Below are 23,216 nucleotides of genomic sequence, written 5' to 3'. Positions count from 1 at the left end.
CAGATTGAATCCTTTAAATCTTTTGCTGTGAGGCATTGTCACTGGGTCTTAAGTACCCCTTCTCTAAATTCTTAGATAATTTTTAAAAATGTGGGCTCTATCAATGTCCCAAAACATATTGAGATCGAAATTATGAACTAAAACAATTGTTATTGTATTTTGTGATCATTAAATACTTAAATAATGTTCAGTAGAAATAGAAAAAATGCTTAAAAATTTAATACATTCCAAGTAAATAAAATTGGAACATAAATCTGCCAAGTCACATGGCTACTAACATGCTAACAATTGCAATATATTAATTATTGGCAATGTGCATGCTTAAAATGAGCACTTTCTACCTGGAGTTTATTCTGCTGGTTGTGAAGTTAAATTTAGACCTATCATTGGCAACAAAAAAGATTGGTACCAACATTACATGCTCTGTGGTTGTTTAAGCAGAAAACAATTGTGAGGGGAGGAGTAAAAAGCAAAGATTTATTTCTATACAAATACAGCAAATTGAAGATTTGATTTAAAAAAAAAGAGAGAATAAATTACATTATAGAAAAGCCTTTCTAAACACCACCTAAACTGCCATACAACTTGAATGCTGCTCTGCAAGTTTTCAGGGTGTTAGTCTGCTAATTTAAAAGCTTTAAACTACTTTATTGCTCACAAATGCACTATGCTGACAGCTCTAAAGACAGAAATATTCTATTTATCTACAGGGTGGGTACAGCTAAAGGACACGTGTGATTGTACTGAGTCAGATCAAGGAGTGGAGTTGCAGAGAAAACAGGAGATAGATATACCAAGGGAAGCATAGCTAAGAAATAGTGAAGATGCTGTGTTATTTAGGAAAAAAAAAGTGGGAAAGGTCATAATGAAATGTCCGTATCCCATCACAGTGGCTTTTATCCATTTGTCCTTTGGTATCTGCACTGTTATTTCTGGAAAAATATAGCTTAGATCTACTTTGCCAAGGCCCAGTCTCACCAGAGAGGATTAATGATGCTCTGTGTTCTCTTTGTTCTGGTAGCAATTCAAGCCAGGCACCCCCATGATGGTAAAAATGGCGTGTTCTCTTTGTTCTGGTAGCAATTCAGGCCAGGCATCCCTGTGATGGTAAAAATGGCTTTTTTTTATCAGTTGCTGCTTCTTCTTCCTTCAGCAACCTTGTCTAGCAAGTCTCTCCTGTTCAGTGAGGTCCAAACTAGAGAAATGTATTGTCATGGCCATTTGCTAACTGGTAACATTTCTCCACTTTGCTAGAGCTTTGGATTGCTCCCTGAAGCAGCTTTCTCCAACATTAAAGCCCAAGTGTTTGACTTGGGCACACTGCATGACTTGGCTGCTATCAGATATTTCTTTAACAGGTGTTCTGACAGCAGACTGCACATGATTCAACTTGCTGTCTTCTGGACTTATGAAAACACATACAGTGCTTATATATCTCTAACAGAGTTTACAACTCCCCCCTAAAATCTAATGGCTGCTGCACTCAACACAACTTTTCCTTTGGGGGAGAAATGGAAAGTCTACCACCTTCCTTAAACTACTTTCCTCCAAGCTGAAGCACTGAGAGCCCTCTTCAGAGAATAAAGGAATGCTATTTTTCTTTACTAATTTCTGTGATTAGTGCCTTTATCTACAATATGCAACTTTTCTGCAGAAAGGTAGAGTTTGTCCTTACCTCTCTTACCAGAGAGTTTATCTATGCTACCCTACTGTGCAGTAGGGAGTACTGAAGTGCAATGCAAATTATCAGTGTATTTTGCAGAAATTTTGCAGGAAACATCAATCAAATATGAAAGGAATTTTCGAAAGAATTATCAGCCAAATAGGTTAGTACTTTCTCATTGTTCATGAAAACTTCTCAAGAAGTATAGACTTTCCAGGCTACAGGCAGGCCATTTCTGGAAAACAATGTATTAGGTTCTTATAACTATTTCTTCATAAACTTCTAGAATTATCATAGGCTATATATGTGTGGCATCAAGACTGGAGAAGTATGAGACGTTTTGTGTTTCTAGACAGAAGTGTTAATAAATGCTGGTCTAAAATTTCTACAAAGAACATAGCAAACCACAGGTACAATCTATCTGTGATTTCCAAATTACTAAAGTCGTATTATTGATTTAAAAACTGCCAGAATATCTTGTCTTTCACTTGATCAATATGTCATGTGAGGGTGGGAGGAATCACCCTTGTTTTATGCTGATGAATATACAAAGGTGCCAACCCTTGCTGCTTTAATCTATTTCAGCTGAAATTCATATTAGCTCCAGATATGGCTAGGATAAAATTACCAGTTACATATTCATATGTCATCTTGATTACTAAAGCTAACACATGTTTAAATTCTCAGGGTGTGAATCATTACCATTACAACACATTAGATAAACTGTGGCTGTTCATAGTGTGTGTAACTTAAACTCACAATAAATTTGGATAAAATGCATTAGCTTAAGCATCCTCCAATAATCTTTTTACATCTAGTTTAAAAGCCAAGGCATTTTTAATAGAACAAGAAAGTGCACAGTCAAGTCATGCAGCTAACTCTTATACTGCAATAAACCAATTGTGTCTGAAGTCTTTTCAGTCATTTCTAAGTTGTGAAGAAGATGGAGAAGTGGACCTGCCACTAGCAAGGGAACAAGATCACTATGGAACCATTTAAACTTTGAAATCAAGTGAAGGTTACAGACTAGGTTACAGCTAACTGATCAGAGGAAGCAAGCTAGAGAACACACAACCAAATGCTGCACTAAGGAAATTGAAACTGGGGAAAGGAGTGCTATTTTTAACAACCACCTCCTGGGGTATGTAAAAACCCAACATTTTCTAGTTCTACACAAAGTAAGCATGCTGCCTGCAAAATACAATGTCTTAGAAGAATTAAGCTCTGAAAAAAAAAAAGTAGTTGATTGCTCCCAGACGGATGATGGGTTAGCAGGCACGAGAAAGTGAAAAGAGTCAGCATGGGTTATGGTCTTTGATCTACTTAGCCTTAGCTAATTGAAAAGGACACTAAACAGGTTCTGTGTATAAAGAATTCATCTGGAAGTCTCAGAGTGCTGGACACAGCATAAAAGTGCATATCCCATTAGGCCCAGTCTCAGGATGGTGTTTATAGGATGTGCAAAGTATTCATTTCAGAAAGATTGACAAGGGTTACATCAGCTAGGTCATAGCCAGCTGGCAGATCTGTTAGAGCAAACACTTTATATTGTACTCAGGAGTAATTTCTTTATTAGTTGAGAGATAATGAAGAAAATTAAAGGACTCACAGAGACATTCCAAGCCATTATGTTGCATTTGCAAAGAGCATACTTTCTTCCAAAATCCATTTCTGACTTCATGCCTTTGGTAAGCTTTATGACAGTAAACTATTAACTATGCATCACATATTAGTGACAAGTATTTTCATTCATCAGTAATTTATCTGATCCCTTCTGAGTTTAAATACATTACACTGGCAGCTTATATGCCTTAGTGCATCATTTGTGTTTAGGAAAAGTGGGAAAAAGATCCCAAGAGAAAAAAAACTTACTAATATAAACAAGCAAATCCAGGTGTAAGATATGCAAAACAAGCATGGTAAAGTCACCTGCATTGAGAAGTTTGATACAATATTAAGCAACAACACATCCAGAAGTATCAGTCACAAATGGCATAAACTATTTATTTGATAATATTTTAAAAACCTGATACATGCTGGTACCTTCTAAACTTGTAATTGTTTAGTGACTTCATTTATATAAGAATAATAAAAAATAGCTTAAGCATTACAGGCTACATTTTCAAAGGTGTTAAGAGCTGAAAACTGCTTCTTGAACTAAAGCAGGATAGGTGTTACATGATGGAGATCTTTCAGTGCCTTCCTAGATGCTCAGGCATTTTTATAGGTCACTGTATGCATCTAGAGAAATGACACTTATCTCAACATAACACTCAAAAGTCTGTATCTGAACATCATCCTCCCCCTTGAGTCTTGCAATAACCCAAATACTTTCTGGTCATATTTATACAGTAGAGCACTTCATGATGAAAACTAAAATTCAAGGAAATTCAAGGAAAATCTGTTCAGGTAAAAATGAAAACCGAAAACAATAGGAAACAGCAACAACTAAATTAAAGAAAACCTTAATTTACCACTGTACTATCCTACAGCCCAAATGCAGCTTGCCAGGCATAGCTGAGTGGCCCACTGAAGGAGTCCAGGACAGGACTAATATAAGAAAGAGAATCAGGCTTTGTCTCTTTGCCTGATCTTTTCACACCTGCTGCATAGCTAATATTTATACATAGCTACCCTTCCAAAAATTATTCAAGAGCCATGGCTGATGTTTTCTCACCTATTACTGTTTCTTGTGCGTAACGTTGGTAAAGAAAAGACAAGGACAAGTATGTGGATAACACCATTTGTGGAAACAGAAACCAAGTCTACATCTACTTTATAGTATTCCTTTGTAAAGTGAGCAAAAGTATTCACTTATAACTTGATACTGTCAAAGTCAGTAACAACAAGTGGTTGCAAGAAATAGTGAAATTGAATAGACAAGTAATAGGGCTTGAACAAATTTTACCTATTCAATCCATCTACTATGGTTTAATTCTGGGAAAAACATTGGAGGCATTATTGATAATCCTTTGACACTGAAAATAAAGAATACACCGTATAGTATGACTTTTAGAAACTTTTTCCATTCTTTGAGTTCACAAAAATATTCCCACTCAGATTGTCATATTGAGCTGCTCCTTCTGTACAGTGTCTGTGTCATTTTCTTTGACTTAAATACACTTTTAGGTAATTGTTAGTGACAGAGAATGGTAATTAATCCACAGGGATGGTTTTATGTATTATCACAGTAAACATTTGATTTGATCCAACTCCCAAGGACACACCCTAGACATCAATGGCAACTCATTCTACTGCATCTATTCCCTGAAGGCAGAACAAAGACTATGGTTTAGGTAGATGATGAAAGCATCTCAGATTCTCAAGACCATAAAAGCATCAGCCTTTTTGAATCAGATACATTATGCCTGGAAGCAAGGCATTTTGAAGGGGAAGCCCTGCAGAATTTGTGTTATTTGGCACTTAGTATGACTTAATATAGATTACTTATACTGTTAATTCCAACATGGTGATATGAAAACTTTTAAACACTCTGTAAGTGAGAATGAAACTTCAGCACGCTTAACATTTTTGTCTCAGTGAAATAAGACGATGCAAACCACATTTGGCATTTTATATGATTCAGCTGTATAAAACAGAAAATAGAAAGGCAATGGCATTCATTGAAAAAAAGTCTGCCTCTGTTTACATTTTTGTTGTGAAATGGAAAGACAGAATAATTTTTTTTATGTAGGAATGTTTCTACTAACTCACCACAACTGAATAGGTCAAATTCTCTCATTTGGAATCAATTCTGCCATTGAATACCTTGTAAGAATTTCAGAACAACTAATACTATATGTGATTCAATTACAAACTAGTGTATTGACTGCATGACTCTCATCTAAACCTTTATTATTTTATAATAAAAAAACAGTTTCATGTAAATTTTCAGTGTGAGAGCATGTTTTGCTTGGATACATTCTATCCCTTATACAAATTCATCAGTCCACACAAACAGAATCAACACTGGCAACTTTATTAACTTTATTAACTTGACTAACTTTCAGTGGAAGGTGGAATCACATCCCTTCCTATCTGTTTAAATGGCAAAAAAAACAGCACCTGTTTGCATGTTTTACTATTGTATTCACCAGTACTATTTGCTGCACTCTGGCTTCCTATCTGTTTAAATGGCAAAAAAACCAGCACCTGTCTGCATGTTTTACTATTGCATTCACCAGTATTATTTGCTGCACTCTGTGATGCCCAGGGACAGAAAAAAATGAGTTTGCTGGTATCTTGTGCTCCCTCTGCTGTCTGAATCAAGCATGAAGAGCCAGCCAAAAGCACAGCCATGGGGGCAGTATTACAAATGCAAAATGATTTTTTTGAAATTTCTTAGCCACCCTAAAAATACTACATAAAAGATAATTTGATTCTAATTTATTTGCAAGAGGATGAAATGTATATATTTGGATTGGGTTTTCATTTGCCTTACTGCATATTTAATAAATCAGACAATGTATCCATGATTTCCAGCTACGATGGCTTGTAAACATTACCAGTGATTAATTGGATAGTCATTTGACTCAGTACAAAGTAATTTCTCTCCATTAGATTAAATATGTCACACCCTGTCAATTAAAAATCCATTTAACATCAACCCAGCAATAATAAGCATTTTGGAACAAGGCATCGGGAATTCTATTTGTAACTAAAATTCCGTATTTATATAGTGTAGGAATTTGGCTTAGCATTGCAAGCAAATTTATTCTTCACTATAAGTTTGCCTACAGCAAGAACTGTAAAAGACAAATTTTGCTTTTATTATAACATTTCTGTAATGGATTTTTAACACATCAGCACCCGATAGCTATAAGCATTAGTTCATTTTCACGGTTTCATAATAATTATTTCTTATTGTTTGTCTCTCTGAGTACTGGCAGCAATGTCCAGATTAAAAAAGCCCTAAACCCCAAGAATATAAATTCATCCATATTCCCTCAGATGATGATAATATCACAAGCACAAAGGAAATCTGCTATCATTAACTTTCTTTTTTTCCTTTTTTCCTTTGTTCTATTTGTATTACAACTAATGGATTCCACTAATACTATCACCAAATGCGAGCATACGTAATTGATTACATGCCATTCTGAGAAATTTATCTGGAATTATAAGCAAGAGACACTGGCATAAAATCCTGAAATATTTTTTTTCCCTCTAACAAGGATGACAAATTAAAGAACTGTGCAAAAAGCTATTATGTTCAGGAAAAAGTTTTGTCTTCATTTCATTTCTCTACAGTTTTGTCAGGAATTCTGAGGAGTAAACGATGAGCATTTACTTTATTTCAAGTTTGTGTAATTTATTTTGGAAATACCTCAACATTTCTAGAAGAGAATTGCAAATTTGCCTGGTTCACACACTACCTATGATTATCACATTGATGTGGGGAGAAATCTTGAAGTATTTTCACATATGCAGACTGACTTATGAACCTTGTGATTTAGATGAGCTACTCAGCGTGTCAGTTTTGTCTAAACTGCAATTAAAGTGCAAAGTAAGGGGAACTGAACAAAATTGGAATGAAAAGATGCAAACAACTTTCCAAACTTTCTGACCTGTGCAACAAATACCTGAAGGAAAAGCAATGAGATCACAAAGCCTTAACAGGAAATCAAAGCTAATACAAATGGTCTAGCCAAGACACTGATAAAATCTGACTGCACATCTTCCATGCTCTTGGCCACTCAGAATTCTGCCAAGGACCCACTGTGCTGCCCTAGGACAGAGCCATTGCCTCCCTGGTAGCAGGTGCCATGCTGATTTCTGTTTGGTCAGAATGCAAGAAGACAAACAGTGAAAAGCAGCAGTGTACAAAGACGTGCTGCAGGAGTGAGAGGAAAGCTTCATTTAAAAAGAAAATGAACAAGCAAACCAACCAAACCAAACCAAAGAAACACACAAGAAAAAATCCAAATCAAAACATAAAGCACCATGAAGATACGAGTGGGAGTCAATGGGCAGAATGAAGTAAAATTGTCCATCTGATCTGTCTCATGACCCACATGACTAAAGACTCTTTTTCTTTTGCGTCACTGAGCCAAATGGCAAAGCCTCTACAGTTCCAAAGGCACTTTGTGCCTTTTTAGTCAATTCTTTTACTAAAAGGATGACAATACCATTTGTCTTTGCGGAAGAAACATTAATTCATCATGTTTTAAAGAACATTCACCTCCCATTCTAGCAGGTTTTTCAATCTGAGGCAATGAGGAGACTCTAGGAAACTGTGCCAAAATTCCTCTTCGGATTAGATAAAGTCATATTGAATGCTGAGTAGTCTTGCAAGGTTTCACTGCATATCAGTTCCTGAAAAGGCCATTTGGGTGCAATCCTGTAAAGTGCCTGTGGAATGGGCAGCTCTTGGAGGGAAGAACAGCATTTTGAAATTAGCAACTAAATCTGAATTTATCTCTAAGGATTTAAGAACTTTATGTCATCTAGATTAGAGGCTTGTTCTTTGGTGTCAGAAGCTATTTGTGACTGTTAAAAGCAAGAACATAAAATAAGGGCTTGGATTACCCACAGCTTTATCCTGGTAGGCAGAGAATAGCCAGACATATGCCTTCTTCTTTCTCACAGATGCTGCAATATTTCTGGATTAGGAGGAGGGGATATATAGGACCCTATCAGTGAAAGAATTGGCTTAAGGCACTGTGACACAATGGGGCATTTATCTTTCACAATGGAGAGCTATTTTCTCTCTGATATCAAAAAGTATATGTTTATGTTCAGCTGGGATTATATGCAATAATTCCAATGTTGTCTTTTTGTATTGCAATTGTTATCTATTGTCAATCCTTTTCACTCTGGAAAGTGATACAACCATTATACAAAAGGATATGTCTAACTGTGTAGAATTTTTATGCATGTTTTTAGAAGCTGAAATGCAGTTAAAAATAAGAAAATTTTAGTAATTAATTTTTATTTTTCTAAAATAGACTAAATAACTAAAATTGACTGAAAGCATGGAAGTAAAAAATAAACCAGCCATGGACAAAAACTGTGGCAATATGGAAACTGAGAAGATATGTTTTTTCTATTCTGGTTCGCTTCAGAAAAACATTATTTGCAATATGAAACTGTTTAATCATTATCATCTATGTAAAAAGATAAAGTCCAAAATCTATTTTAAAACACTTAGAATATTTTAAAAATAAATAAATGTATTTAACTTGCTTTTAAAAATACTTCAGAAACCATAAGTAAAACTCAATGCTCCTATACAACTACAGAAATTATAATTAACTTAAAAAAAACATGTAGTAAATATTTAGAGGAGGAATCAAAATTGTAAACATGGATACAAGGTATTGGATTCTTAATTCCTTGAAGCTATATATATAAACCCTGGGTTTGATTTCTTAAGTAGCTACTTAAGTTTACAAAAGTGGTGAAGAGATAATAGAACAATTAAAATTTGAAGATTACCTGGTAAATATCAGATATGCATCTACAGAAACTTAAACCTACATACAGTTTCAAAGAACCTATTGCATAGAAATTCAGGTTTATTTGCAAGCAAAAAGTTCCTACTATTAATGCCACATCCTAATAATTCAACAAAAATAATGTTGTACAATATTGTGTCTATCTTGTTCACTATGTTACTATTGTTATCTATGGTCCCTTATTTCTCTTATTAACAAGCCATTGATTAGCTTACATTTTTTAGTCTATGCCATCAAGCAATAGTAATGATGAGACTAATCGTTCTACTAGCTTTTTTTCCCTTCCAAAGAAAAAGAAAAAGAAACCATTTTATTATCAATTATGTTATATCAGCATAATTTTGGTAATTTTGATTGCAATTCAACAGCAATGACAAGAAGAAGGCTGCAAAAACTCAATTATATATTAAGCAGACATCTGACTAATATGAAAAGTGGCAAAAAGGCATATCTTCTTGACCAGCTTTGCTCAGATTTTTCATTTTGCTATTTCTTAGTCAAATAGACACATGGTCTAAAGTTGCAGGTACATTTCTTTCACATTGTCACCCAGAGAGGTAACACTGTTGATCTCTTTGCTCTTGCTGAAGACTTTTTTCTTCTTCCTGACAGACCACAGTTAAGTATGTCACTAATCCTGGACAATAGTCTCAGTTTCCCTAATCTAATGAAAAAGATATGATCTACTTATTCAATCTTAGCAAGTGTCATGGTCTACCACCTTTAGTTGTCACTTCAGCTGTATTTATCCTGATGTAAATGAAACAAGATCTCACAGAGTAATTTTAGTCAGCAAAGCTCTGAGGATGCGAAATACTTCATTAGCTAATCCCTAACTAAGTGGGTAATTAGCTCCCCCACTTGTATAAAATGATCCTATATCCATATACCAAAATAAGAAAAGTATATATGCTTATAATTGATCAAGCAAAGACAACAAAAAAACATCTCTTTTATTCTCTGTTTTGATCTGAACAGAGCAGGTTTTAAACAAACAAATGTAAAAATGATTTGTTCATGTTGTTTTTTTGTTCTTTGATGTTTTGGGGTTTTTTTTAATCTTGCTTTGCTATGAATCAAATTTTGAAGTTTATCATGAAAGTAATACAAATTAAGGGTCTTTTCTGGTTTGGTTTTTTTTTGCTATATTTTGTCCTGTTATGATAGGAGTTAGCAATCTCCTCAGAATCTACAGATTCAAATGATAAAGGTCAGGGATTAAACACAGGCGATTAACAGTCTGTGTCCTCTTCAATCTAGCATTTCCACTGTAGATAAACCCATATTCAGACTGAAGTTATAATAAACAGACTGTCCTCAATATCATTTCCCTAGATGACCTCCTCGAAACTGACATTCAAGTATTCTTATGGAAAATTACAGTTTATAAAGTGAAAAAGCAGGCAAGATAATATATACCCACACAAATGATTCTGAAGATCAAGCCAAATGTTTAGAAAGCAATTGGATAAAATGAGAATTTCACTCTAAATATTTTATTTGCTGCAGTTCTGAGTAATTTCTTATGATTATAGGTTTGACATATAAAATAAAAGCAGCTTCCTAGATTTTATCTCTGTTGCTTGTACTGTGCATCTTTAAAATAACTGCATTATTATTTATACTTATTATGACCAAAAAAAGCCCAAAACATCTCAGTGGATTATAGCATTTGCAATTCTTTCTCTTCCAAAGGCAAACAAACATTGAAATTCTCCAGCTATCCTAGATACTCTGAAATATAACTGTTACTTAAGGAAAGTGCCATCCAAACCCATGTGTCCAGTGAATAACAGCAAATGAATGAAAATTGCAGAAATATTCAGTTAGGTATGTGTATCTATTTCTATAATAAATAATATATTGAATAAATTGTTCGCCTAAGATGAAAAAAAGAAGAAAAGTTCCTAACAAAAAAAAAAATTTTGCTTTGTAAGAACATTTTAATGGAGAAAATTCTGACAGGATTCTGCTGCTATTTCACATTTGAAATCCAGAATCTTATTAGTCTAAAGAAAGGCTATGATTAATACAGATATAGACTGTGCAACAGGGCATTTTACTTTCTTTATCTAGGTGCCTGAATTATTTGAAGGAACTATAGATTTATCTATCACTAATTTCACTGTTATTTCTTCAGACAGAAACAGCAACATTTCAAGCTATTTTATTATAAATAACTAAACTTGTCTACCTAGTAAAAGGGGCTGTATTTTACTATTATTTCCATAAGCTTAGACTGGAATAATTCCAGAGAAGCAATTCCAAAATCAGATGAAGGCATGTGTGCATTTATTCTTCAATTCTTTATTGGAAATATATACTTAAAATTTAGTTTCGTTTGATCAAACCACATAAGTGATAAAAAACAAGTCATGCTATAACATATAGTGCAAAAAAACCCAACAAAACAAAGGAAAAAATCCCCAAGCCAAACCTGAGCTGTGTTTTGATTATCACTAGAATTGATTTGATGTAAGCACTGCATATGACCTCAGTTAATTCATGAGAGTTGTTCATCTATTCTTTTCACCAAAGTTTAAAAAAAAGAATAAAAGCATGCATAAAATGATTTAGATTAAGTTTCATAGTCAGAACATTAATTAGGTTTGGATGATTCCGACCACTTTTTCTTCTAGACACAAAACAGTTTCAAAGCTTTTTTAAATCAATCTGTACTTGAGAAAGAATTGAAAATGTGAATTTAACTCAAAGTCACTCAGTTTGAGAAGTTGCTTCAAAAACTAATTTCATGCTCTGTCTCCATAACAACAAAGCTTATTTTTGCCAACTAAGACTCATAGAATGAAGCATAACATCTTTAATCAGATTGTATGGACTACAGTTTAAGGCTATTTATGTTTAGAATTTGGAGACACACTAGAAAGCTGCATATTTTCCTCACCAGAAAATCCAAACAGAGTTATATGTAACTAATGATAAGTTATATAGCATACAATTAAAACATCATGCACTCCATGTATTCACTTCTAAGTCTCTTGTTTCCCAGTGGAACCTGTTAAAACTGCTTGTCATATTTTACAGGAGCAATCCTGCCTTCAGTTCATCACTGACACCTAACCTTGTCTTTTATTATTCACCTACATATTCTTTTATGAATGGGTTTATACTCTGAAGAGGAGATATAAAAGAAAATAGATGACATTTCTATGGTATTTAGTGTAAAAAAAAAATAAATCTACAGCCAGAAAGAATAGTAAACCATACTTTTGCAGAACTAAGTAGACAAAAAGGTCTACAGTAGGCAAAAATAAATTTCTCAGTCCTTTCTATATTTAATCTAACATCAAATGCAATAGCTATTATAATAAGGTGAGTGTTATAGGTTGTTAGTCATTCAGTCCACAATACTTCATTATTACCCATTTTATATCAATTATTCTTTCCCCAGACACTTCTATATATTTTTTCATGTCTAACTTCCTGTATTCCCTAATTAATGAATGAAACTTGCATTTATTAAAACTGATCTTTAAAATAAAACTATTAGCAGAGCTGATATTCCTTCAAAACAAAAGACAACTAAAGTCTAAACCCAGAATGCTTTCTTAGGGCAAGCTTACCCTAGTGACTAATTAAAAGCTGAAGGACAAAATCCAGAACATAAACAAATCTGGGAAAGAATTATCTATGTTATTATCCAAGGAGTGAGAAGCAGTGCAATGAGACTGGAAGAGGGAAAGAACTGAGTCCTTGGTCTACACACACACACACACACACACACACTCACATGTGCACATAGAGCCACATAAACACAGCTTTTCTTTCACAGCACTTGTCCTTTAAGCAGCTTGGTAGTATTTACGTTTGCAAAGCTCCCAGTATTCCCAAACCTTGCTGCTTTATTTTTAGCTTTCAAGTTTTTGCTTCAGCTGATGAGAACAGGCAAAGAAGGTGGTATGTTTATTGCTGGCAAACAGCGTGGAAATTCTGAGTAAAGAAGCCAATCAAGGCAGAAGGATTATAATAATCAAAGTACAAAATTTGCATATTTAGAGTATGGTTACTGGGAAATAACAATGCTTTGGTTATGTAAATCAAACCCTCAGCTAAAGTGAACAGATTTGCATATCTGGGAGAAATCTGTCACGTTATGCATTGGCAACTACATTCTAAGTAGCTGAAAGAACTGGCTTTTAGCAGAATATTAACAATAAGTGCCAGTAGAATTTTTTATTTCCTTGTGATTTAGCATAGACTTAACTCAATTAGCGCCTGATAAAAACAGATCTTGCCTATAGGAAGCAATACCATTCCGAACGACCCAAGATACATTCTTCATGCCATAAAGCTACAATTTTTAAGAGGGAGATCATGTAAATATTCAAAGAGTTGTGCATTACCAGTTGTGTTCATCCTTTTTGTCTACAGAAAGTGGTTTAAAGTAGCCCTCTTGAGAAAGGATTGCACAAAACAGATGAAAGTTTGACACCACCTGTTCAGCTCTGCATAATAAAATCATGCTTACTTCATTTTAAATTTAGTAAATGAAGAAAAATAGGTTGGATTGAAAAGTTGCATAGATAAAAAAAACCAAAAAAACCCTGCTGACCGAATTGCTATAACAATTTTATATTTTCTATTAAAATCAAACAGAGTTAACAGTAGACTCAGAGATTCATAATAAAAGAAAAAAAAAACAGCTAGGGAAATTCTCCTTCAAAAATTAGTATACGACAGTATATTTGTACCATTTGTGCATGGAAAAATAAATATGTTACTCTGGGTTAATGTTTATTTCCCCTTTCCTCTCTTGTGAATGATACTCAACTGTATTTTAGATGTAAACTTCAGGCTGCCTTACACACCCTAGTCACTGCCTGCAAATGAAATTGCAGGTTGGTGTTACACTGAAACATGAGAGAATTCATGCAAGCATGTTCAATCTGCAAAGTATTACTTATCATGCCTGTTCAGACACATGATCCATTTCCACAGATAAAACCTGAAGAAAACTCAGCCAGATGCTTAAAAAACCCGGACACTACTCGTGTAGAACTGGTGAGCGCACCGCAGTGTGGTCCTCAGGGTACTTACCATCCTCTGTGGGCACATAGATATTCAAATACAGACAGTCTTCATTTTGATCTTGAACATATGTCACCACAGTATCCAGATTGGCTGTAAACCAGACTGGCAGCATGTCGTTGAGCAGTGACCTCTCATCCAGGTACTGTGGGCAGACAGCAGCAAACTGTGTGGCATTGCGGATACCTGTCCAAGATGATGGAGGCTCTGGGGGCTGAAATCGCCTTTCTCCAGTTGGAGGAGAAGCATAAGGAACACCCAGGTACTGCTCCACGGGCCCAAGGATCTCATTAGGTAAAGGTGTTCTTAAACCACGTATTTTGCCATAATTCGTAGTAACAACTGGGTATTGTGCTTGGCCATCGATGAGAGTAAATCTTATAGCCAGTGCAGTTATCCACAGGAGGAAGTTAGAATTCAACATGACACACACTGGGGTGAAGATCAAAGGCAGCCATAGGAGTCCCATTGGTTTCGACATTATTTAAATCAACATCAGCAGGGCTCTTTTTTCCACAGCCAGAAGAAAATTAATCAGTCAAGGAAAATGCAAACTAATAAAATTAAAACAGTCAAAAGGAGATGAAGTGAAGGAAAATGTAACCTTGTTCAGGCAGCAAAAAACCAAAAGCTGATGTGTGGTAGTGCCTCAGCTGACTGGCTGTAGACAAATCCCAATGTCAGAAGAAAGAAGGGAATGTTTGCCCCCAAGGCCCATCCCAGACTTTAGCGTTGACTTAATCCTGGCAATGCACAGCACTTCCCAGCAAGTAGTGTGGTGAGAGATCCACAGAGAGTTCCCCAGCAAAATGGCTCCTTCCAGTGAAGTCCAGTCCACCCAGTCAGCCTGTGGCAAAGAGAAAACAAGCAATTCAAACCAACAGACAAACTCATATTGGCATAAATCTAAAAAAAACCCCAAATCCAAACCAAACAATTCACACACTACTTCCATGCCAAGGCCCATAAATGTTTTATTAACTTTAGACATCAGTCACACACTACTTCCATGCCAAGGCCCACAAATGTTTTATTAACTTTAGACAACATGGTTAGCTATGTGCTTTCAAAGACAGGTAAGGCAAGAGAGCTGAAACTGAAGCCATCAGCTTGCCAGAGGTTATACCACAAACCAAACATTTCTTCTTCTGTATATGCTTCAAAACCAAAGCACAGCCCCAACATTGCTGCTTTCAGGAAGGGTATCACATTTAAGTGCTAGCTTGAGGACATTTTCTGCCCTAAATAAATGGAATCTCCTTTTTAAGCATATTTGCACTCCCACAGGAAACATTCATTAACTTTTTCCTTCATTGGATAATCTCTCTTTGTTATGATTTGACTTCTATAGAGTGTTTTTCAAAGATAGGACTTTTTTTCTGTATGACAACCTAATTTACCTCTGTCTAATTCAGAAATTACAATGAATGTAATAGCATTACATTAGTTCAAATCAAGTGTGAGAGCAGTTAGTCAAAATTAGATTATAAATTTATTGATTTTCATACCTGTTTTCTTTGTTCTATGTCTGACAGAAAAATGGAAAATGAAAAGGAAACAAAAGTGATATGATATCTTAAAAGTCAGATTTTGACCTACATAGTGTTGCAATTATGTAACATTTCCTCCTTGCATTCTCCTAATTTTAATTTTTAGACAGAAGGCAATTCATGCAATAATTCTGTTGATTTTTAATGAAATACAAGTCACTCATATGTATATGCTAAACATTACAAGTAGTATAAATAAATACACAGCACTTGTTAATACTTACATTCTTCTACCTGCCCAAAGAAATTCAGAAGTTCGTTTTTACCCATTATTCAACTCAAAACCACAGATGACACCTCCAGAGGTAAAAAACATCCTTGTTACAGGAAACTGGTACTGCTACCTTATAGATGTTAGGATTAATGCACATTTATATATCAAAATTATCTAAGTGGATTACCAGGTCCTGCTTTCAGTCAGGACTCTGACAAGGAAAGTAATTTCAAAGATATTTCATTCACTTAAAAATCCTGAAGTTCTTCAATGACTTGATTTAAGCATTCTTACAAAAAATATTTTGAAACACCTGAACACCAGAGGCCAGAAAAATAGCAGATACATATTATTTGTGGTCAATTTCTCAGGGAGGAGCAACAGATCCTATTCCCCTTGATGCCCACACTGCAGAAGTTTGAAATAACATTTTAAGAAATGTACAATACAGCACTGAGAAAATTGACAAGGTGGAAGGAAAGACAATCATCCAGATGATGAAAGATGGAGAAGGAAAAAAAAGTTGTCTGGGCAAACAGCAAATGAAAAAAAGAGGAAAGAAAATAAGAAAAGAAAATGGGAATAACAAATAAAAAAGACTGAACACATTACAAGCATGGAGACAACAAAAATGATAACATGAAGTGGAAATACTCAGTTGATACAGTAGAGATATACAACTGTCAAAATGTGACAGTAAATAGTTTGTACCCACACTAATTACAGTGTGTCTTTGAATCAAGTATCTGGTTATATGTCATTATTTTTAATAGGGTGAAAGGACAAGTAAAGGGAAACATTCATTATTGACCTGGAACAGAATTTGCCATCTTATTCCTTATCTAACAAGGCAGAACAACTGCCTTCTGTTTTTTATGTGGGTATTAAATCCACTCACATGGTGTGGATGTGTCCTATATATTAACAGGAACATACATAAAGTGTTGATTTCTGACTCTTGCACACATAGACATTTAGATTTTAATGATCCTGAAGCTGTAAGAAAATAAATTATTGGCTGACAGAATACAACCAGCTCACTCAGGCCACCTGTCTGAAATGTAAGACCTGCAGCTTTTATCAACCAGTGTAAAGACATAAACAAACAGCACATAATGACAAGTGCACCAACACAGTCAAAATAAATGCCATAGGAGAGCAATTTCAAGATTGTAAGTCAGAATAAACCCACTAGTTATTGTAAAATGTTTTGGTTATTAGAAGTTATTTTTTTAGCCAGTTAAATGACAACAGTTTTTAATAATTTCTTATTAAGCAGATCTCATAAAAAGGTTTACCTAAGTAATAAATTATGTATGACTACTGTATACAACAAGTCCGTAAACAGAAGTCTCATGAAGAAAATTGTTTTGCAAAGAGACTATTACACAGAATCACAGAATCTCTCATGAAGAAAATTGTTTTGCAAAGACACTATTACACATAATCACAGAATTAACAAGATTGGAAGAAACCTTCGAGATCATCTAGTCCAGCCATCAGCCTAGCACCACCTAGCACCTTCTCCCCAATGGCCACATCCAGACAGCTCTTGAACATATACAGAGACAGTGACTCCACCACCTCCCTGGGCAACTTATTCCAATGCCTAACCACTCTTTCAGTGAAATTTTTTTTCTAATATCTAATCTGAACCCTCTCCCAGTGCAACTTAAGGACATTTCCTCTCATGCTTTCACTTGAGACATGGCAGAAGAGCCTGACCCCCCACCTTCACTACAACTTTTTTTCAGGTAGTCTCCCCTGAGCATCTCTTCTCCAGACCCCCTGGGCAACTTATTCCAATGCCTAACCACTCTTTCAGTGAAATTTTTTTTCTAATATCTAATCTGAACCCTCTCCCAGTGCAACTTAAGGACATTTCCTCTCATGCTTTCACTTGAGACATGGCAGAAGAGCCTGACCCCCCACCTTCACTACAACTTTTTTTCAGGTAGTCTCCCCTGAGCATCTCTTCTCCAGACCAAATAACCTCCCTCAGCCCTAACCACTCTTTCAGTGAATTTATTTTTCTAATATCTAATCTGAACCCTCTCCCAGTGCAACTTAAGGACATTTCCTCTCATGCTTTCACTTGAGACATGGCAGAAGAGCCTGACCCCCCACCTTCACTACAACTTTTTTTCAGGTAGTCTCCCCTGAGCATCTCTTCTCCAGACCAAATAACCCCAGCTCCCTCAGCCACTCCTCATAGGACATGTTTTCTACTTCAGCAGTTTTGTTGCCCTTCTCTGTACATGCTTCAGTGAGGGCCCAGAAGTAACTACAAGATTCAAGGTGTGGCTTCACCAGTACCAAGGACAGTGAGACAATCACTGCCCTAGTCCTGCTGGCCACACTATTTCAGATACAAGCCAGGATGCCATTGGCCCTCTTGGACACCTGGCCACACTGCTGGCTCATATCCAGACTGAGGCAAGGAAAGTAAAACTATTCCATTTAGGATGTGATTTCTGTCCAGTCAAGCAGATGATATCACACTTTTCAGTTTATTGGCATTAGTAGAGACATTACCATTTTCATAAGTTTAGTTTCATACATGAAATGCATATACACTCATACACAAAGAATAATTTTCAGTAAGAATATCAAGAGTTAAGGAGGAAGGCATACTACCTATTCATTTGTGAACTATGCTATGCTATGATGTTAGGTGCATCATTAAAAAGGCTGAAAGATGCAAACAGAGTCACAGACTGCAATTAGAGATTCATCTTAAATAGAAAATGATGCACATTTGTAGTATACAGTCAGCGATCTAATATATCTTTACATACTGAGTCTACAGGAAGAATTGTACTTGTCATGTCTTTATCTAATATCATTGTTAGGGTTGTGCTTTCTCCATTTGTTTTTTTACTGCTTCAAATGTTAGAAAAATGTATGCAAACTTGCTTGCAAAAACATCTTAGCTGGAAGTATCACTCACTCAAATAATCAAAAACAATCAATCCAAATCAAAATATTCAGTTTGAAATGACAACTTCTAGCAGCACAACACACAAAGAGAAGTCAGAGAAGATCAGAAATCACATACTTTCATACAGGCCTCCTTTATTGGCAGAGGAGTGTAATTTGAGGCTAATGAGACATTTATGGCCTTTAAAGTAAATGCAGATTAGAGTTAACATGGATGTGCATCTACCAGAAACACCTCTTGTACTTGATTATAAATCTATGCCCCAAGCCACACTTAGAGATGCTTAACTAGTCTATGAATCAGGCCTGAAGGGCTAAACTGATGTTTTCCAGGATCTGCAGTTATCACTTTTTCAGCTTGAGCAGATGATTATGTCAGTAGTTTCTACTAATTCTGTACCTGCTGGGGAAATAGGAGACATGTTTAAAAGTCCTCTTTGCTCCAATACAGAATAGCAAACTAAAGTGATAATCCTAGTTTAGCATTATAAACTTCACTGGTCATGAATATCTGAACTATGTATCACAGAATCATTTTGGTTGGAAGCATATCTTACTAATTCACGTCTAAAAACCCTTTGAAGATTTAAAGTTTACATTGAAAAGGACGTGATACAAATTTAAGAACTATGATGCATCCTTTCTTAGAGTGAAGACAAATGCCAGCTATGCTAACATCATTATGGAACTTGAAGTTGGTCTTAGATGTATTGTTAGAGTAGCTGAATACAAAAGTAGATAACTGACATTATTTTTTTTAATACATAAATAAAGCCTGAAAGCAATACAAAATATATACAAACATTAAATTAAGCAGTTTGGTATGTTTTTCAAACATCATGCTGCATTTACCTTCCTATGAATTTCTCTAGTGAGTCTCTCAGATAGGCTTAGACAGTGTCACTATATCCCTTAGGTTAGAAACTACAATCACCATTTACTTTTCAGAAAATGGGCACACATTTATTTTGTATCATTGCTTCTTGCCTGCAGCTACCACTCTTCTGAACTTCTAAGTCACATACAGTATTAAACAGAATGATGTGATTTTAAGAAAAGGCTGTGTGGTCCCTACAATGTTTTTGAAAACCACAATTCTCTCAGTAATGAAAACAATTTGAAAAGCAAGTGGAGGAAAAGAAAAAGTGTGATCATCTCTCCTTATCCTGAAGGAACCCAAAGAAATACACTTAAGTATTCTGTAAAAAATTAGCTGTTTGAGTCTAATTGTGTAAAGCTGTTGTTGAAGAATCTGTTATGGTTTCCCTCATTTTTTCCTGCATTTAAAATTCTAAAAAACTTTATGGCCAGCAGGACACAAAACTAACTGGAAATGCTCAGTTAAGACAGCTGCATTTGTCTCACTGACTTTTGAACTCCAGTTTCAACTGGTATTGCACATAAGAAGCATGGAAGAATTCCAGTGATTAGACTATTTTCATGATACTTTATGCATCTTGAGATAAACTGACAATTGTAAATAAATGAGGCGTGAATATTAGGAGGGAAAAAAATGGCAAAAACTGTTTATATACACAAATCTGAAATAATTATCCCAAAATTCCAGGTGTGTTCCACTCAGATAAAAAACTGACCATTAATGATCTGAATTTAAGCTACTGCAGCCATTCAAATGTCTAATTGTAGCTGAAAGGTCTTAAGAAAATACTATTCTTCCAGTGCATAAATTAGAGAAATGTAGAAATACAAGCACAATACCCACAAGTGCTGGGTTAATTTCTAGCTTTTACAGTTGATACAACCTTGTAAAAGAAATGTAGCACACTCTAGGTCTTTCTAGCTTTTACAGTTGATACAACCTCGTAAAAGAAATGGTTTCTGTTTTCTGCACCTCTGTTACTTAAATTCAGATGTGTAACTCCAAAAAGATTATGATCTGTAATAGGATGTTCAGCCCTGAGTTTCTGTAAGGTAAAAGCTCCTGTAGAGTGAAATTTCTTATGCCTGGAGAAAACCAGTAACTTATGAATATGAAGAAAAAATTAAAACATGCATACAAAAATCACTATTTTATACATTATATTAGGTTTATAGAATAGGCCTTTATAATTTGAATAAACTTTTTAAAAAAATAAAGTTCATTACCTAATACTACTGCAAGACCTTAAAAACAAGCATTTCTAACACAGAATGAGTCTAACTTCTCTTTGGTAAGAAAGGTCAAATGACTGAAAAGGAAAATTCCTAAGGGAATCTACCAGGTTTTGTTTAAATATTATACAAGGAAACTCACGGGTCTCAATCCTCTCTTTGTCATCATCATTGAACTTAGATGTGTACCGTCATCAAGGATGGAAGAATCTAAAAAAAACAAGCATTTCTAACACAGAATGAGTCTAACTTCTCTTTGGTAAGAAAGGTCAAATGACTGAAAAGGAAAATTCCTAAGGGAATCTACCAGGTTTTGTTTAAATATTATACAAGGAAACTCACGGGTCTCAATCCTCTCTTTGTCATCATCATTGAACTTAGATGTGTACCGTCATCAAGGATGGAAGAATCTAAAAGCCTATCATCATCATTGAACTTAGATGTGTACCATCATCAAGGATGGAAGAAACTAAATCTCTTGCCTAAACCAACTGAGAAACTGTCTGGGGGACTGATTGATAGGCAATTTGATCTCTTGAGGCTATTTAGTAATTAGAATATGATATCTTCCTGTTGGTATTCCAGTCTCAGAAGGGGAGATATTAAAAATGTTACCATAACCAAAAAGAGGGTCAGAAAAGCAATTTAAACCAGTTGGGCATGTAAACACACACACACATCAATATCATATTGGCAAAAAAAGTTGCTACAACTTCCTAGAACTGAATTACACAGGAAACACAGGCATGATATTTTCACTGCATTACCTGCTTCAGTTACCAGGTGGTGATACTGCCTTCATTCATATGATAATGTCACAATTATGCACTCATTCTGGAAATGGGAGAGTTGAGTGACTACCCTCATTAACCTAGAGAAGTCTAATCCCACACCTCCCATCTCTCAAGTTACAAACATTAGATTTCAAATTTGACTGGGATGGCTATGAGGACTGTGTGAAGCATAGTCAACCCCAAACCAAAAGAGACTCTCAAGTTCTGACTATGAAAAAACTCTAATGTTGCATTCCCACAAAGTACAAACTCCCCTGGACAGGTATTCTCATTTTCAAGCAAGCTATTATGGTTTATAGGAGAATCATTTCATGAAATAAAAATTATGAGTGGGGATTCCCTGTACCATCCTATCATATCATCAAACATTTTCCAACTTAATCTTCCCCTTAAATTCTCTTTCTTTGCTGGCAAGAGACCATATTGCCCTCTACAACCACCTGAAAGGAGGTTCTAGTGAGGTAAATCAATCTTTTCTCCCAAATAACAAGCAATTGAACAAGTGGAAATGGCCTCAAGTTGCAACAGGAGAGGTTTAGATTGGATATTAGGAAAAATTTCTTCATCAAAAGGGCTATCAAGCACTGGAACAGGCTGCCCAGGGAATTGGTAGAGTTACCACCCCGGAGGTCTTTGAAAGACATGTGGAGATGTGGCACTTGGGGCATGGTTTAGTGGTGGACTTGGCAGTGTTAGCTTAATGTTTGGACTTGCTTAGAGATCTTTTCCAGCCTAAATGATTCTATGATCTTAGGAGACAATAATCAGGCAGCTATTTTTATGCTGTCTACTGCCTTCCCCTCTCTGCAGGAAGCACAGCTTAAAAGCCTGCCTAGAAGAGAGTCTGTGGCATATATACTCTGCTTACTGTCCCTTCTATGTTGAATTCATAATGAAGTGTGAAATTCTTCACTTACTAGCTGGCAGAAGTACTGGGAGCTGTGAATTACATTATATACTGTGGATTCCTAGAAGCTAAGCAAAATATGACCATACAGAAGTGCCATTATGGATCCAGATCGTAGTCTGTTTTCAGACCAGCCCATTAAGCACTAGAATTCAGGTGTAAGCAGTGAGCTAAATAGGGCTAGAGCATGGACTCCAGCAGTGTCCTGCCATGGTATTCATACCCTCCAGACAACTCACATCCATAAGCAGGGAACAGCACAGGCCAAAGGTATTCCTCAACAGATAGTACAAGTAAGGCAAAAATTATTTACTTTTTAAATTTTTTTAAAGTAAGGAAGTTTTTCATGGTAGAGATGCAAGCTATACTATGCTATACAGCACAGGCCAAAGGTATTCCTCAACAAACAGTACAAGTAAGGTAAAAATTATTTACTTTTAAATAAAATTTTTTTAGAGTAAGGAAGATTTTCATGGCAGAGATGCAAGCTATACTATGCTATGTAGCCTCAGGGGCAGAGGACAGGACCT

The 23,216-nt window shown here is 35.5% G+C and overlaps 1 protein-coding gene across 1 annotated transcript; it reads right to left on the bottom strand.

The window, feature by feature from the left end:
* Positions 1 to 14,125: 14,125 nt before the first annotated feature.
* Positions 14,126 to 14,650, bottom strand: LOC103797890 (neuroligin-4, X-linked-like). Its single transcript, XM_009070123.1, has one exon. The coding sequence runs from the start codon at positions 14,648 to 14,650 to the stop codon at positions 14,126 to 14,128; it is 525 nt and encodes a 174-aa protein (XP_009068371.1).
* Positions 14,651 to 23,216: the final 8,566 nt, after the last annotated feature.

This window comes from Acanthisitta chloris, unplaced genomic scaffold, assembly GCF_000695815.1.
Source record: "Acanthisitta chloris isolate BGI_N310 unplaced genomic scaffold, ASM69581v1 scaffold14012, whole genome shotgun sequence".
Taxonomy (NCBI): domain Eukaryota; kingdom Metazoa; phylum Chordata; class Aves; order Passeriformes; family Acanthisittidae; genus Acanthisitta; species Acanthisitta chloris.
This window is presented reverse-complemented; position numbering and strand designations above follow the sequence as displayed.